General features: G+C 34.6%; 1 protein-coding gene across 1 annotated transcript in view; it reads left to right on the top strand.

The window, feature by feature from the left end:
* LOC131855473 (heterogeneous nuclear ribonucleoprotein L) overlaps positions 1–19,658 on the top strand; it is a 528,919-nt gene that overhangs the window by 426,932 nt on the left and 82,329 nt on the right. Inside the window, exons 3-4 of the mRNA XM_059206751.1 lie at positions 650–737; positions 7,975–8,069. Coding sequence (XP_059062734.1) covers positions 650–737; positions 7,975–8,069 — 183 coding nt within the window. The remainder of the gene's footprint in view (positions 1–649; positions 738–7,974; positions 8,070–19,658) is intronic.

Raw genomic sequence — 19,658 nt, 5'->3', positions numbered from 1 at the left:
AAATTTATTTCTACATTACTATGAAAATCATTTATTCAAATAAACTTAATTTAAGCACTTTTGAATAGTCAACAATTTTTTTTTATAATCTACCGCTCATTCGGACAGCAGTCTCATCACAAATAGAATAAGCAAGAAACTTGTGTGTTGCTCTTTTAAACAATTCTTGTAACTTCACAATTTACAAGTCGAAACGTGTGAATACAAACTGCTAACCAGCACTAATTTATTTATGCTCAAATAAGAACACGATAAGATTAAATCAGTCGTAGTGATAAGAGCAGACCAGTCCCTACAAGCAGCACTCGTTGACGAGTATGACGGATGAGCCAGCCATCACTGCGCTCGACCATATTTTAGGGAGCCCAATGACGGCCCATATTTTTAAATGTACAAATATATTATTTTTATTTTACTGTATGTATATATTTTTATCTCTATATTGAAACCTTCAAGAAAAGAGCTTATTCCTTTTTAAAAGGCCGACAACATACTTGCAATTCCCCTGGTATTGCGGTGCTCATGGGCGGCGGTAATCACTTACCATCTGGTGAGCCGCATGCTCGTTTGTCCCCTGTGTTATATAAAAAAAATCCAATAATCATGTCGATAACATCATATATATATATATTTGTTTTTATTGTTTCAGGATGTTATACACACAATCAGCACACCACATGGGCAGGTGCAGAGGATCGTAGTATTCAAAAAAAACGGTGTCCAGGCCATGGTTGAATATCCTTTTCAATTACTCAAATAGATCATAGCTATCTTTTATAATTTTTTTTTTAGAAAAACGTAATTTACGTTGTAGTAATAATTGAGAGGAATTTACACAGCGCCATCTAGTACCAAAGTGAGGCAATATATTAGTTACATTTTTATAATTAATTATTTTAGAATAATTCAAATTTAGTTATAATAATAATGGAGGACAATTCACACAGCGTTATCTAGTAACAAAGTTTGGCTAATATATAATTGTTATGTTCTTATAATTACTTTTGTAGACTAGTGCAAATTTGTTAATTTTTTTCAATTTTAAATTAAGCCCAAAAACTGTTTCAAAAATTTATAACTCATATATACCGATATATATATTTTTTTAAATAGGTTATATACATACCAATCTTCAACTTTCTGTCTACCTATCAATAAATTTAAGATATATTGAATTTTTGAAATAGAAGAATATTTTTTTTTTTGTAAAGTTGGATATTATAAGGTATGACAATCCGGTTTCTTCCTTCAATACATATTAAACCTCATGCCAGTTTTTAAAAAATATCAAAAGTATCTTTATTCATGTAGGTCTATTACAGACTCTTATGATATGTCCAATCTACCGTCAGTTATTTCGAGATGAGAAGAACTGACAAGAAACTCAGCTCGTATTGTTTTCAAATAAATGTTGTACATGTTTATAATAATACAGATTCATTTTTAAATTCAAATTTGGGAGTAACCATAGATAATTAATCTATTCGCGTAATTCCTCATAAATATGTGAAAGTCGTGTATGATTATAGTTACTTAATTTATAAATGATGAGCAGGGAGATAAAAATTCTACTTACAGATACTTGTTGCTCTAAATTCGGGTAACGCCGCGGTATATAGCTAGTAGATTATAAAACGTGAACTATAAAAGTGAAGTTGTATATTTATCTATCATTCCCAGTTGTCGGGTCGCAGTGTTAGCGAGTTATTTAATAAGGTGTGGCCGTTTTTTTGCGGACTACTCTAATAATATTGGCCGCAGCTGGCCTTTACAGCTTCACAGGACGATAAGGGGCCTAATGCTGTTGGCCTTTACAGCTTGGCCGGACGATAGGGGGCGAGTAGATGGCACTCCAATCCAAAGGAAGGACTTGTGGAGCGACTGGAGGCCAACTCCCGCCTGACCGATATGACTTTAGTCTGAAGGCACCGTTAGGGGTTCGAACTTGGGCTCAGGCCGTCGTAATTTCGATTTTGAATTGGACGGGGGATCGATCAGAGGGGAAAAGTGTGGCCATCTTTGCTTCTATAGTTTGTATGATAGTAAAATTTGGAAAGTACGATTATGATATATATATATATATAACTTTTTTTTATCTATAAACGACATATTTACCATAGTAATGTCGTTTATCAACTAAAGATGGTTGGATGCTGTGCATCTTGATCTCAGATCGATGAAAATTTGCATTGAAAATTTATATAGATAAATTATCTGTATTCAAAAAGTTACTGTAAGCGATTGAAGTGTTTACAAATTGATTATGTAGTTGAGGTAGTTAATTCAGTAATATTACAGTTTGTATGTCTACCTGTCTATTTGTTACCTATTACCTATACCAAACGTCTGAACGGATATTCATAAAATTTAACGTAAAGGTAGATTGTATTATGGGGATGGACACTGACTATGTTATCTAAAAAAAACAGATGCAGTTGAGGGAAACAGTTATGCACCCAGGTTTTCGCCACTCTCGCAGTGGGACCACACCTTTACCGACTACACAGACGGTGGCCCAGTTTGGGAGCAGTAAAAAGACAGATAAATAAACAAATCGCGCCATAGCACCTAAGATTCTCTTGTCTATCAAATTTGGGTTGAGAATTACAAAAGTTAGTTTTTATAAGTTGACTTGTAACCCGACCCGTCTTCGCTCGTTTGTTCATAACTTTAGTAGTGTTGTATATATTTAAATGTGTAGCCTATATTAAGTTTCTCTTGTTTAGCAAAACTGGGTTGAGAATTACAAAAGTCAGTTTGTATAAGTTGACTAATGTACTGCCCAGGCTTCGCCCATATCCACTTTAAGAGTTTTGTATATATTTACATTATATATAACGTATATCACTCAAGATTATTAGAGCTTTTGAATAATGAAAGAATTTTTAAAATCGGTTGTGTATTTAGTTGCGGAAAGGTAAAAACAAACGGAAGGCCTCCAGCAAGGTGGACGGACGATCTGGTCAAGATCGCTGGAAGGCATTGGATGCGAGCAGCGCAGGACCGATCGTCGTGGAGATCTTTGGGGGAGGCCTATGTCCAGCAGTGGACGTCTTCCGGGCTGCGATGATGATGATGATGATGAAAAACAAACGAAATTACAAAATCACAATTAAAATATTTTTATGTGCATATATATACATATAGACGACCGACTTCAAATAAATGGGATAAGGAAGAAGTAATGATGATGATGTAGATAGACACTTTATTATGTTTTGGTTTTTATTTATACTACGATGATGGCAAACAAGCATACGGCCCATCTGATAAAACGGTTACCGTAGCCTATACACGCCTGAAGCACCAGGGGAGACACGTGCGCGTTACCGACCCTTAAGAAACCTTAATTATGCCCTTCTTGAAAAACCCCATGCTGTAGTCTCGTGAGAAAACCTCGACAGGTACTTCATTCACAATCAAAGTGTACGCGAGAGGAAGCTCCTCTGAAACCGCACTATCCGAGACCACTTAGGTTCCAGCGTGTGGGAATGAATGCCCAGTCATAATATATCCATTGCAACTGTATTAAAAAGTTATAAAACAACTTCCCGCTTCGAGCTGTGGGTGAATCACAGACTATGTATGAACAGATCACGGTAAAGTTTAATTAAAATAAAACACACTTACCAGTGGAACTTTACGACGGCCACTGTATTCAATGCGGCGGACATAAAATCACTCGTTGCCGTACATAAAACGCTGAACTAGCCGATAAATTAATCCTCGTTTGTAAAAGAAATAACGTTTTGTAGACGGGAGACTTTTTGTCGCGCCACTTTTTGTTGTAATGTAATGTCTACTAATAAAAACGCTGCAACAAAAAGTCGCTTGTTATTAGGTGATTGTTGCTCGTGACTTAGTTTGTTTACTGAGAGAAATGGTTAGTTGGCTATCGCGCGACATTTTGTCGTAGTGTTTGTATTAGTCATATACTGTTTTATTATTAGATGATTGTTACTCGCGACGTAGTTTGCTTTTAGAGATGAATGAAGAAAATGGTTAGCTGGCTAGAGAATGCTATATGGCGTTCCTGAGGATATAAAAACCATCGCTTCTAAGAATATCCTTCAATTCTTATCCCTGACGAGCATTGGAGCGAATCTATTTTTTATTATTGAAGGTTTTGGGCTATTGTTAGGTGCACTGTGATCTGTATAGAACTATTGTGCTGTTGATGACAATAAAAATGATAATAGATCTCTACATGTCGCAGTGCTAAAGAGACCTGTCTCTTTAGCACCAAGCAATAGTCCAAATCTTAATAAAAGAAAGAATGTCTGGCATTAGGCCCGTCAATTCTACAAATATGAATTGTTTATTTTGCCTGAAAGGTGGTTTCCAGGATGGAATAATCTATGATGTATGAATCACACAATTTAGCAAAATCTGACGTCAAATTAATAATATATTTTATAATTGTATATATATTTTCTGCGACTTCATCTGTATTTTCTTTAACATTTATTTTGTGGGCGAATTATACACATGTTTGTAGTAATAGAGCAATAAAGAATCAATACATATATAAAAAATAGCCTGTGGCTGTCTCTTGATACAACTTGTCTTCTTGTGAAATTTCATTAGGGTACATTCAAATGTTTAGTGGGGAAAAAGTAACAAGCCCTGAAAGCAGTCCGACAGGACTGACTGCTATAACTCAATCCTCGAGTCTTCTTGTATTCTTAGATACGCGTTTTATTACAAACGACAAAATAATCGTCGAAAAGTTGCCCGTGTGCGCTGTGCTTAGGCCAGATACCTGTTGGATTTGAAGATGAAATGTAAATTATAAATAGCACGAAATCTATTTAAAAAGAAAACATAAATGATTCATAACAATATTAAACGCTGCGGATAACGTAAGGAGAACAGCTGGCATGTCTTAGAATTGATCTGTATTTAACGTAGGAGCTCTTTTTAAAGTTTCTCAAATGTAGACTATAAAAAGTCGTGTGCGTACTTCAGTCTTACTTACTTCAGCCGCCAAGCAGCTTTCTTTGTAAAATTTGATTTAATTATAGGGATTAGAATGTATTTACGAGATAAGATAGTAACCGCAGATGAATATAATCATATTCATGAATACAATTTGTAATTCGAACCCGCGACCATCGAAATCAAGGCGCTGTGCTAAACCACTAGACCACCGAGGCCATCAATATATTATAATAATTAGGTATTAGCATTTCCCGCGACTTCTTTCGCTTATAGTACTGAAAAAAAATAAGTTTCAAGCATCTTCAAAAATAACAATACTTCATCTATTATATACAACCCTTCATCTCCCCTTTCAACCCCTTACAACCCTTTCATCCCATTAAAAAGCAACCTATAAGTTTCAAGCATATATCTTTAAAAATAACGACACTTCTATCCAACCTTTCATCCCCCTTTTCAAACCCCTTACAACCCCTTTTTCGCATTAAAATGTCTAAATCCTTTCTCAGACTCTAGACTATCTGTGTACCAAACATTAAAATCCGTTCTGATAGAGTTATTTTCGCATTTATAATATTATAAGAATTATAAAAATTAAAGCGTGAAAGCACAACAGACAGACAGACAGAGTTACTTTCGCATTTATAATTTTAGTAAGTATTATAAACACCAAAGTATCAAGGTACTCGTATACAACAACCTCGCTCTTGCAGCACCCCTCACGTTTCACCAAAAAGTTTCCCAACAAACATGTTTATGGATGTTTTTTTCGATATAACAAAATCACAAAGTAAGCTGTCTCTTTCTAATTATGTTTTTTTATACTTGGAATTTTATTCAAATTACTTAGGAGTTGTAACCAAATTGGGAATCGTAGAGCGCCGTCTGAGATATAAGGTTGTGCACACAGGTAATCGGACTAGCGGTTTATTTTTACGTACTGTCTTATTTTTTGGTGGGCCAACAAAACATTTGTTTGTATGTATTCATGAGTTACTGGTTATATTGTTCTCTCTACACTATATATTAGATAATTGTATTTAATTATTACTGTATCTTACTAATACTATAAATACGGAAGTTTGTGAGATTTGGATGAATGGATAGAGATATTTGTTACTCTTTCACGCAAAAACTACTGAACGTATTATGATGAAACTTTACAGTAATTTATATATGAGACTAACACAAGCTATAAATTTTATGCGCGTAAAAGGTCCCAGAAAAATGTGAATTAAACAAAATGGTAATTGGCTTTCAAAATGACTATTTAAAACGTATTGTACATAATATTTAGAGCTGCAACTGTTCCATATGCTATACATATAAATAAAATTGGAGTGTCTGTTTGTAATATTGAAATAATCGTTTTTTACTACATGCATATGAATATAAATATTTTTTTTTACAATTTTTGTCTGTCTAGCTAATGTCTGAAATGGCTGGACCGATTTTAACGGGACTTTTATTGGCAAGTAGCTGGTGTAATAAGGAGTAACATATAGTACTTTTATTTAAAAAAATAAAGTTAAATTCCAGGCGAAGTCGTAAGTACAGCTAGTAAATAAATAAAAATATTTGTTGTAAATATGTATGTATGTACAAAAAAAAAGTGTTCAAATGTGTCAAAATGTATGTCTAGGGATACATGTTTAAAGATAGTTTTTTGGCGTTAGTGTGCAGTTTAACAGAGTTATCACAATCCCAAAACTTCATGGCATCACATTATAACATGAACTCCATAGTGCTGTTCATGTATGTTAACGACAGTTACCACGTACCGTCAGTTAGCTCATTATCTTGTTTCCATTTCATTTACATTAAAAAAACTGTATTTGACCAGACCGCTCACTCCCGTCACATTGGTCTCACCTTAAAGTTATTATATAAAATTAAGTAGCACATCGAGTCGCAGCCGTTTGAATAATCTCGACGTGTTTTAAACTTGGTCGGGTAATAACAGCTTAATGTTGAAACTGAACATTAATCCATTCAGCTCTCTGAAACTCAACCATTCAGTAATGATTATACAGGTAAATCTATATTTGATCTGGTTTGATCTGTAGACAGAGTTTAAAGGTCGTTATTGGAATTATCTAGTAGTTGTGCCTGCGGATTCGTTCGTGTGGTATTCGGAATAAGAATAGGTTATATTAGACGGCCTTGATGGTCTAGCGGTTTAGCACACCGCTTCACTTCCGATGGTCGCGGATTCGATCTCCCGTACGATGCAAATATTGTATTAATTAATATGAATGTTTGTATTGGATTGATGTTTTCTACATATGTTATAGATAGACAGATAGATAACAAATATAAAATATATGTATAAGTATAAATATGTATTTATACTTATACATATATTTATTTTTTAGACGACCTCGGTGGTCCAGCGGTCTAGTACACCGCTTTACGACCGATGGTCGCGGGTTCGATTCCTCGCACGGCACAAACATTTGTATTCATGAGTATGATTGTTTGTATCGGTCTGGGTGTTTTCTATATATAATATGTATGTATTTACAAAAAAAAAATATCTATGTATTTGTATCAGTTATCTAGTACCCATAACACAAGCTTTAGCTAGCTTAACTTGGGTCTAGATGGCGCTGTGTGAATTGTCCTGAGGTTATTATTATTATTATTATTATTTGTAAAAAAAAAATGTATTTGTACGAATTAACATACGCTCAGCTCAACTTGGGACTGAATAACGCTCTGTGAATTGTCCAAGGATAACCCTGGACTAATTATAATAATGTAATTATTATTTTGCTATGCACTTTTTTGGATTCCTCCTTTGATGGAGGATAGTTTTGTCTTTGGAGATAGAATTTATTATTATTATTTTTATCTTTTTTCTCTCTCTTCTTTTATAAATTTAAAAGAAAGTAATACTCACCACGGGCCCTAGTCAAGTGTGGGAGAGGTTGTGCTGTGAGAAGATTATTATTATTATTGTCTTTCTTATCATCATCATCATCATCAGTGTTATATTTGATTGCAATGTTTCCTTAACTCGTGGTCACAAATTCGAGAGTGTGGAGTCCGCCACAAGAGCAAAGGAAGCACTCCACGGTTGCGACATTTACTCAGGATGCTGTACACTGAAAATAGAATTTGCTAAGGTAAGTGCACAATCCTTATTAGTATCCTTATTTAATTGACTACTAAAATGTATTATAAGATATTAATAATTCTTCTTTTTATTTCTTAAAAATCTTATCTTATCTGATTGAATTGAGATCAAGTGCGAAGCGGTTTCTATGTTGATTGTCGCATGCCTAATCCTTGATAATGTAAATCTAATTTAAACAATAATTTTGCCGTGGAAACGTTGGGCCCATGGAGCCTGGAAGCCAAATTGTTTTTAACATATTTTTCAGCGTGGCTCGTCGAGGTTACTTGTGACCTGAGAGCTGGTAGCTACTTTGCCCAAAGGCTAAGTATGGCCATTCAAAGAGGCAACGCTGCCAGTATCTTGGGTACGCTGCCTCGATGTGCCGCGTTGGATTACAATGATTGTTTTTTGTTATTGTTTGTATTGAATTAAGATTATAGCTGAAAGTAGAAAATAAAAATATATATACATTTAAACAATATTTATTTAAAAGAGCAATACATAAGTTTCTTGCTCGTTGTTCTTGTGATGAGTCTGCGTTCCTAATGAGCGGTAGAATAAAAAAGTGTGAGTATACAACAGTGCTTATATTAAGTTTATTTGAATAAAGATCATTTCTATTTATATTTCTTCTCATCTGATTGCTGTGTCCAACAGGGTCCATAATGGATCTTCTGTGAATTTAACTACCTACCAATTATTTATTGTAAAATTATAAATAAATTAGTGCTGGTTGGTAGTTTGTATTGACACGTTTCGACTTGTAAATGTAAACTTACAAGGATTGTTTAAAATAGCAACACGCAAGTTTCTTGCCCATTCTTCTTGTGATGAGACAGCTTTCCGAATGAGCGGTAGATTAAAAAATGTTATGACTATTCAAAAGTGCCTAAATTAAGTTTATTTGAATAAATGATTTTTTATTCTATTTTATTCCAATGCTTAAATAAAGAAATAAAGATTACTAAGCTGGTAGAAAAAGGAATTTAGGAATTTCAAAATAAGTTTTAAACCTCAATTAAAAGGGCGTTGTTTTATGTAATGACTATAGCGAACAAGATGATAGTGCTCTTCATAGTAAGCAGTAAGTCTTATATATATAATATATAAAATTCTCGAAGAGAAAATCACTTTACGTCCAAATAAATGGGAGATAAGGAAAGTTTGTTACCAAGCTCCTCCGAAATGGCTTTACCGATTTTTATCAAATTTTGTGTGCATATCGGGTAGGTCTGAGAAATACCAACATCTATTACATATACATTTGTTGAGAAAACTCTTTTGATATTAATATATTTAAAGGTTTTTTCTATTCTATAATCAAAAATATAAAAACAAAATTATATTCTGTCACCTTCACTATCTACCATCTTAACATTAAAATAATTTTTTCAGTCATTAATAGTTTTATTACATATTTCTACAACAATATTTCATACCCTTCAGTGGTAAGGGTGTACCATTACCACGTTTACTGGGACATCTAGTATATATATATATATATATATACTAGATGTCCCAGTAAATATATATCATTTTATACGGTCCCTTCGTCCTTCCTACATATATAGTATACTAGCTGTCCCGACAAACGTTGTTTTGCCATATAAATTAATAACGGTATAAAAAAATAGGGGTTGATGATAGAAGGGTGAAAATTTAGGATTGTATGTATTTTTGTATGTTGTATCAAAAAAAATAGAAACTAAGAATTTTGTATAAAAAATAAAAATAAAAAATGTAGGGCTGGACTATCCCTAACATTTAGGGGGATGAAAAATAGGTGTTGGCCGATTCTCAAACCTACTCAATACGCTCACAAAATTTCATGAGAATCGGTCAAGCCGAAAACTGTGACACGAGAATTTTATATATAAGATATATATTAAGGGACCTCTTTTTTTTTAAAGGTAGTTTATTTTTGTAAATAAACTAGCTTTAAAAAAAAGTAATTCAATTAAGTTTCTTGCCAGTTCTTCTCAATTGGATCTATATACCGAACTGGACGGTAGGAAGAAAATTAAAATTAGAATGTAAAAAATTTGACATTCCTAATCGGCTCAAATATCCTACATGAATAAATGATTTTTGAATTGAATTTAAATTTGAATATCTCCGTCATGTTATGACATTGAGGCCGTCTGTTTGTACATTCTAAAAACACCTCGAACAACAATTTCTTTTGATATCTATATATAGGATCGGTGTGTCCGTCAGTATGTAATAGGAGACCGGTCGGTAAGTGGCATCTCGAGTTAGAGGGCGTGTTGGACACGGTGTGGAGTTACCACTTAATATTGCCACTTTGTGGTACGAGTGGTACTTTGTTTAATATTGCTGTGTCGACATACATGATTGAGATATTTAGTGGATATCTACACATATAAATAAAATTGGAGTGTCTGTTTGTAATATTGAAATAAGCGGTTTTTACTACATGCATATGAATATAAGTACGGTACATATACCAAAATGTCATTTTTTTTAATTTTTGGATATTTGAAAATAGCTGGACCGATTTTAACGGGACTATTTTTGGCAGATAGCTTATGTAATAAAGAGTAACTTAGGTTACTTTTATTTTAGAAAAATTAAGTTAAATTCCACGCGGAAGAAGTCGCGGGAACAGCAAGTCTTTATATATAATAATTACGTGTCACGTTGTTTGTCCGCGATGGACTCCTATACTACTGAACCGATTGCAAATTTGATTTGCACATTGTGTGCAATTTGATCCAACTTGAAAGATAGGATAGCTTACATCTCAATTTATAGTCGCAATATTATTTAATCTTAGCCACAGCAACGTGTGGCCTGGTCGCTAGTACAATAATAAATAACTCTGGACAATTAGCACAGCGCCATCTAGTTCCACGGTAAGCAGAGCTCGTGTTATGGGTACTATACAACGGATATAAATACTTAGATTTTTTTGTAAATACATATATATTATACATAGAAAACACCCAGACCGATACAAACAATCATACTCATGAATATAAAATGTTTGTGCTGTGCGAGGAATCGAACCCGCGACCATCGGAAGCAAGGCGGTGTAAACCTACCGAACCCATCAACATTGTACTGTAAAAGTACATAGCAAGTTGAATTCGGCAATTTGCAAGTTTTACCTTACCACTGGGTGATATTATTGTAATTTACCATTCACCAACGCAGTCTGCCCCCGTTGCATGCGGCGGGTCGTTACCAAAAGTATTTTAGCGCTCGTAATGGGGAAAATGGAGAAATTCGCGTCCTTTGTGGTGTGTTTAATAAAAAGGAAACTTAAAAGAATGGCATCAGAGCTTCATTTGACTGTATTGTCGAATGAGGAGGTTTTGTTACTCCATTTCGCGTGTGAGTGTTTAGCGTGGAGTAAGGAACTTGAGCGGTTTCCGACGTGATACGCTGTATTATTACATTTGGAAGATTCTAGAGTGTTCTATATACGTTGAGGATGATAGTCTAGTGTACGAACTACAGAATTAATAACAATAATAATCTATAATAATAATAATCTCAGGACAGTTCACACAGCGCCATCTAGACCCAAGTTAAGCTAGCTAAAGCTTGTATTTTGGGCACTATTGTAGATAACTGATACATATACATAGTAGTAGTAGTCCACCCCTAACTTTTTTCTTTTTTTTAGACAAAATTTGTAGTTTCTATTTTTTTATGATACAACATACAAAAATACATACAATCCTAAATTTTTACACTTCTATCATCAACCCCTATTTTTTTGTAGCGTTATTAATTTATATGGCAAAACAACGTTTGCCGGGACATTAGTATAGTATAAAACAAAGTCGCTATCGCTGTTTGTCCGTTCCTATGTATGCTTAAATCTTTAAAACTACGCAACGGATTTTGAAGCGGTTTTTTTTAATACATAGAGTGATTCTAGAGAACGTTTTATATATATAATACATGTACACCCGTGCGAAGCCGGGGCGAGTAACTAGTATTAGATAAACGAAAAGATATAACCACCACGCGGCGTTCCCCAACAAAAGGTATCATAAAAAAAAATGTAATTTCAGCAAAATCTCCACAATGAGTGCTGAGTTGGCACTTTTGTGGTCTTCGCGAAGTCGTGTTACCTTCGTTTACATCAATCATAAATGTTTATGATGACAAAATACAAGGCTTTTGTACGGTTATTGTTGATGCGAATGGAAGGTTGTCACGAAAACTGTGAACTTTGGAATTGTTTGTGTATATTACTCTGTATAAAACATTGGTCTATTTATTTGCTTTATATAGGTTGCATTCTTCTTAGGAATAAATACACAGTTCCATATTTAGCTACGTTTCGAACTTAAAAATTTAGATAAACTAAAATATCATCCTGATCATCTGGATGAATAGCGGTCAACCACAGTGCGGTTTCCTAGAAACTTTTTGCTACGCACAACCACATTGTGGAATCACCTTCCAGCAATGGTATTTCCGAACCGATACGATATTGAAACCTTCAAGAAAAGAGGTTATTTTTTAAAAGGTCGGCAACGCACTTGCAATTCCCCTGGTGTTGGTGCTCATGGGCGGCGGTAATCACTTACCGTCTGGTGAGCTGCAAGCTAATTTGTCCCCTGTGCTATAAAAAAAATGTCAATATTAGTCATCATCATCTGTTTGTTCCTTATCCCATTTATTTGTGGTCGGCGTAATATGTTTTTCTCTTCCATTCATCTCTGTTCGCAGTCATCGCGTTATTTACTTCCTTTCTCACCATATCATCTTTCACACAGTCCATCCATCTCTTTTTCGGCCTTCCTCTGCCCTTATAACCATCCACATTCATATGTAACATCTTTCTTAAAATATTATCCTCGTTCCTACGCATTACATGTCCATACCATGATAGACGATTACTCTTCAACCTCTCTGACACCGGCGCCACTTTCATACTTCCATACTACTACTTAAAATATCAATATTGGTATTGAAATGAAATTTAACTATGATAATATTTGTTACCGTTATAAATTGGAACCGATAGGAGGACGTATATACTCATACGTCCTCCTATCGGTATCCTCCTATTTTTGGTTTGATACCAACATGATATAATTATAAAATTAGTTTTTTTTATCGGACTATTCTAGACAGACGGACTGTTCTTTGTTACTCTTTCACGCAAAAACTACTGAACGGATTTTGATGAAACTTTACAGTAACATAGCTTATACATCAGAATAACACATAAGCTATAATTTAAAAAGATATTGTATAAATTGGGCGATATATAATGATAAGTGTGATGTAGATGAAGTCGCACGGTTCAGCTAGTATATGATAATGGAATGATGCACCCGCCTGCTCTAACGGTATACGCTGGCGGTGCTCAAGTGATGATGAAGATGAAGTGTTCATCACTATGGTATCCAGGGAAGACCGCGTGGAGGTCGACCTAACGTACGTTATTAGCAATGACCTGACTTCATGCTCATTTTATGATCATTAACTGATGCCCCGTCAGCATATACCAAACCACCATTTCATATCTGTACCGAATAAAAGTCGTAGGGATCTTTGGGGGAGATCTATGTCCAGCAGTGGACGTCTTCCCGACTGCGATGGACCTCAAAAAAAACCAAAATCGTTTTATTATATATACTTTATTGCACTTATTACATTAATATACAAAGACAGTTATACTAAATTGTGAGCAAGGGCGGGCTTATCTCTGCAAGAGATCTCTTCCAGCCAACCTAACGCTGTGACAGAGGTGGTAATTAGGAGGCAACGATAGTGCTTGAGTTTTTAAGTGGTTGTAATATTAGATATTCCAATGTATACTTAAAGAACAAAAAAACATTTATGTCTAAACTCTCAAGTTTAAGCATGACCCCGGAAATCTGTTGTACATTTTTGTAAAACTCGCTCTATCGCCGGTTCGATTCTGCGTCCCGTATAATGGACGCATGTTCTGACCCTAGGCGTGTCCCAACGTGCCCCCACTTGTTGGCGCTATTTGTATGCTAAACGCTGGATAATAATGGCCAGGGGGATGAATGCTTCATCCCCGTTTGTGGAGGATTTATTGTGACACTAACAATTGAGGTGCTTTTATAGTTAGTTTTAGACCGGAACTGTGTCGTGGGGAAGTCAAGTAGGTTTTTTTTTGTTTTTATATTAATCATTACATAGTGTAAAACAAAGTCGCTGTCGCTGTCTGTACCTATGTATACTTAAATCTTTAAAACTACGCAACGGATTTTGAAGCGGTTTTTTTTAAATAGATAGAGTGATTCTAGAGGAAGGTTTATATGTATAATACATGTACAGCCGTGCGAAGCCGGGGTGGGTAGATAGTAATATTATAAACGCGAAATTTTGTCAATATGAATGTATGTAACCTTTTCATGCAAAACCTACTGAACAGATTTTGATGAAACTTTGCAGTAATATAGCTTATGCGTCAGAATAACACATAGGTTATATTTTTATTGATATTTAACGCGGGTTAAACCACGAGCACACCTAATATATATATATGGCTTCGCGGTTTAGAATACTTTTAGGTGTTCCGATGGTCACAAGTTCGATTCCTCGCATATTATTACTAGTATTTGTATTAATGAGTTTGAATTGGTTTGGTCGTAATTAGTTACAGGCTACGGTAACCGGTTACCATCAGATGGGCCGTATGCTTGTTTGCCACCATCGTAGTATAAAAAAAATAGTCAGGTACTTCTGTTGTTGTCTAATTGTTTATTTGCGATCAGACTGTGTAATGCCACACCTGAATCTTGTAGGTTCTAGTAGCGTATTTAATGTAACTACATATATAATGTAACTACATATATAATGTTTACTGTATAATTTGATATTTAAATAAAAAAAAATTGCATTGTGCGAGGAATCGAACCCGCGTCCGGCGGAAGTAAGGTATGCTAATCCGCTGCACCACCGAGCCCATCATATGCTGTTATCCATACACACTCGTATCGAAATACTTTTGTATAATAAAATTCATATAACGAGACGATTTAAATTTTAATATACCCATTAAAGTGTACTCAGACGGTTTTGTTCCATATTCCATTATATTTTGAACGCTATGCGAGGTTTTATAGAGTTTGTTTTAGTATATCAGTTATTTTGAATAGCTTTGTAGTGCATACATCATATTAAATACATGAAATTAATACATTTTTATATTACTTAATTGTACAACTAAGAACCTAAAATTAAAAATATAATATAATAATAATAATAATAATAAATAAATTTTATTTCATATCCACAAATTACATAATTTTAGTTTTGTTATATAAATGCTAATAAATAAAAATCACAAATATAATTTGTGGGAGATCTAAACTTCAGAAACCCAAACTAAGCTATAGCCTGTAACTTAGACACCAGGTCTCCCCTTATCAAAAGTCCCTTTAGGTAAAGTTCCGAAGATACTGGCAGCGTTCACTCTTTGAATGGCTAGACTAATTCTTTGTCCGACTAGACTAGACTAATTATATTGGACTGTAGTATAGGCGGGGAAAAATGTTGGGGCACTTGATACGACACGACGAACTAATTAACAACATTATAGAAGGAAAAATAGATGGAAAGAGAGGAAGGGGAAGACCAAGACACAGCTATATCAAGCAGGTTAAAGAAAAAGTTGGAGTCGTGTCGTATCAACAGCTAAAAGGACTGATAGAAGATCGTGGAAGGTGGCGGGAGCTCCACCGACATGAGCACAGCTCTTAAATTATGAATGAATGAATGTAGTATAGTAATAATAATCTAAATATATATAACTCAAAGGTGACTGACTGACATAGTGATCTATCAACGCACAGCTCAAACCACTGGACGGATCGGGCTGAAATTTGCCATGCAGGTAGATGTTATGACGTAGGCATCCGCTAAGAAAGGATTTTGATAAATTCCACCCCTAAGGGGATAAATTAACGCGAGCGAAGCCGCGGGCAAGAGCTAGTAAACTATAAACTTCTTTGTCCCCTATGTTATAAAAAAATCTTCAATTTAATAGCGACCCACCAGTAGTTCGTGTAGGAAGCACTGGTGTAATCCAATATAGTTTGATACCAGCATTAGGTTCAAGACTTGGTCTCAATTCATTCATCAAGAATTTTGATTAATTCTACCCCCAAAGGGATAAAATAGGGGATGAAAGTTTGTATGAAACTTTGTCAATTTTAAACCGATCGGGCTGAGATTTTGCATGTATAAAGCTACTATGACGTAGGCATCCCCCAAGAAAGGATTTCGATAAATTTCACCCCTAAGGGGATAAATTAAAGCGAGCGAAGCCGCGGGCAAAATCTAGTAATAATATAATAATAATAATCTCAGGACAATTCACACAGCGCCATCTAGACCCAAGTTAAGCTAGCTAAAGCTTGTGTTATGGGTACTAGATAACTGATACATATACATAGATTTTTTATTGTAAATACATACATATTATACATAGAAAACACCCAGACCGATACAAACAATCATACTCATGAATACAAATGTTTATGCCGTGCAAGGAATCGAACCCGCGAACATCGGTCGTAAAGCGGTGTGCTTGACCGTCAGACCACCGAGGTCGTCTGACTCTGAGGTAGGAATGACCGGTAATTTAAAAAAAAATTGTTATGGCTGTTTAAAAGTGCTTAAATGATTTTCTATTCTATTCTATTGAATAGAGTTCAGATATAACTTGCAAGGCCAGTGTTGACTGTTCGAAGATCAAATTCAAATTCAAATTTCATTTATTCATGTAGGACATTTTAGCCGCTTATGAACGTCAAGTTTTTACCTTATAATTTTTTTTCCCTACCGAACCGCGACTTCGCAATGTTATACATAATTATTTTGTAATTTAACTCAAATATAAATATTATAAATTATTACGTCACTCGTTTAAAATCTTCAGATAACGTCTTTGATACGGAACAAATTAAGTATTCCAAGTAATCAGTAATTATGTACCACCACGTCTCTAGATTTCTCGAAACCGAATCGAGATTGAGTTCCGTGTGTCAATGTTTGCTGGCGTTTGCTTACACAAATATTTGATGTTCTGTGCCTGGCAGAATACATTCGTTAAGGCACTATTCATATCTACAGACTCCGTACACTTGAGACGAACTTCTTAGCATTTTTTTTACGGATGATAATGGAATAGTGCACCCGCCTGCGCTAACGGTTGCCGCTGGCGGTCGATCGAGGTTCGAAACCCGAGCGGTAAAGTCGTATCCTATAATTTTACTTCCATATCTCATTGTTTATATTATTAATCGGGTATTCAAATTCAAAATATCTTTATTCATGTAGGTCTATTACAGACTCTTATGATATGTCAAATCTACCGTCAGTTCGGAATGATATCGAGATGAGAAGAACTGACAAGAAACTCAGCTTGTATTTTTTTCAAATAATAATGGAACATGTTTATAATAATACACAGTCATTAAAATTCAAATTTCGGAGAATAGAGTGACCACCAGCATATCCTATCACAAAGAACAAAACATTTAATCAGTGTTCACAACAGACCAGTCCCCACAAGCAGCACTTGTTCACGAGTATGACGGATATTAATATGAATATTATATGATAATAATATGAATATTTGGAATAATAAAGGTATTTATTATTACCTCTCTCAAAGTTTAATAACATAAATAATAATATAACGATTAACAGTAATAATATAGCTGAGTTTCTTCTCAGTTCTTCTCATCTCGAAATCATTCCGAACTGACGGTAGATTCGACATATCATAAGAGTCTGTAATAGACCTACATGAACTGTATCTGTTAAGCTGTTGCCAGTTGATGTGAAACGGGCTTAAAGTTTGTCTAAGTAAAACGATTTCAATATTACGGTTATTGATTTCAAATTGATATTAACTTATCAAAAATTGTATATTAACTTTTACTATATATCGTAAAGTCAGACGTAAAATTTATGAAAAACTTTTATATGTATTTATTTTTTAAATACATCTTGTTGACAATGTGTCATAACAGTAAGCAGTAATAAATAAAATAAAATAAAATAAAATAATAAGTTCTCAGTTAATAGAAATACAATATATATAATATACACAGGAAAACATCTAGTCCCAAGCGCCCTAAGAAAAAATGGATGGATTGTGTTATACCCATAAAAGAAGAGTATGTTCAAACAGATTAATAGAAATACTTAGATATATTATTAAATACATAAAATACATGGAAAACACCTAAACCTAAACAATTATTCTCATAAACACAACTGTTTGTGCCGTGTGAGGAATCGAATCCGCGACCATCGGAAGGCGGTGCACTAAACCGCTAGACCACCGAGGTCATCAAAATATGTTACACTAACTGATCCGCGCAACTTCGTCTGCTTTTCATTTTCCCCCTTTTGCAATATTTTTCATTGCAGCTCAGCTACTATTGGTCGTAGCGTAATGTTATATAGCTTAATTCCTTCTTCGACAAATGGACTATATTACAAAAAATATTTTATCAATTCCAACCAGTAGTTCCTTTAGGAGATTAGCGCGTTCAAACAAACTTTATAATCTTTATATGTATATATATAAAAATGACGTGTCTCGGTGTTCGTCCGCGATGGACTTCTAAACTACTGAACCGATTTCAAATTCGCACATTGTGTACAATTTGATCCAACTTGAAAGATAGGATAGCTTACATCTCAATGTATAGTCGGAATATTATTTTATTCAAGAACCTTAGCCACAGCATCGCGTGGCCGGGTCTGATAGTATTTATTAGTATAGGTATGTATGTGACTACCGTAGCTCAGTAACTTCCGGTTCACTCTTTCGTGTTGCGAATAACTCGATATCCGTTCAGGAACCTTGTTAGTGATGTGTACGGTCACAGGAGTTCGCTACATGCACCCCATCCACCCTCCCCGCACCCCCCCGCACCCCCCGCCACCACTTCCCTTCAGTGGCTGCAGGCTAGCAGCTCGATTTAGTTAAAGTAGATGGGTCTGACTTTTCTAGTTGATGTTTACTATATTCATCTATACATATAAATAAAATTGGAGTGTCTGTTTGTAATATTTAATGAACCGTGTTTTACTACATGCATATGAATATAAATACGGTACATACACCAAAATAACATTTTTTACAATTTTTGTCTGTCTGTCTGTTTGTTAGTTCTGGCTAATCTCTGAAATGGCTGGACCGATTTTGACGGGACTTTTTTTGGCAGACATGTAATAAGGACAAATTATTTTTATTTTAGAAAAATAAAGTTAAATTCCACGCGGACGAAGTCTCGGGTATATATGAGATAAATGTATGAATGTATATACTAATTAATTCACGCAACTTCGTCTACATCACGCTTACTAGATATTTATAATTATATTTCGTCCAATTTATATATCTTTCCAAATTATAAACTATGTGTTATACTGATGTATTAGTTATATTAATGTTATATACTGTTTTAAACTTGACGCGGTCATTATTTATACGTATAATTAGTAAAAATCACAGAATCTTACCACGTTTTATATTTATTTGCTGAGTTCCCGATATTTCGGCAGTGTTTCAACCACCAAGATCACGGGTAAACTGGCAGTTTATATATAA

This window comes from Achroia grisella, unplaced genomic scaffold, assembly GCF_030625045.1.
Source record: "Achroia grisella isolate CSIRO2021 unplaced genomic scaffold, CSIRO_AGI_Agris_v1 utg1433, whole genome shotgun sequence".
In the NCBI taxonomy this organism is placed as follows: Eukaryota; Metazoa; Arthropoda; class Insecta; order Lepidoptera; family Pyralidae; genus Achroia; species Achroia grisella.
The sequence above is the reverse complement of the archived record's forward strand: the minus strand, read 5'-3'. Positions and strand labels throughout refer to the sequence as shown.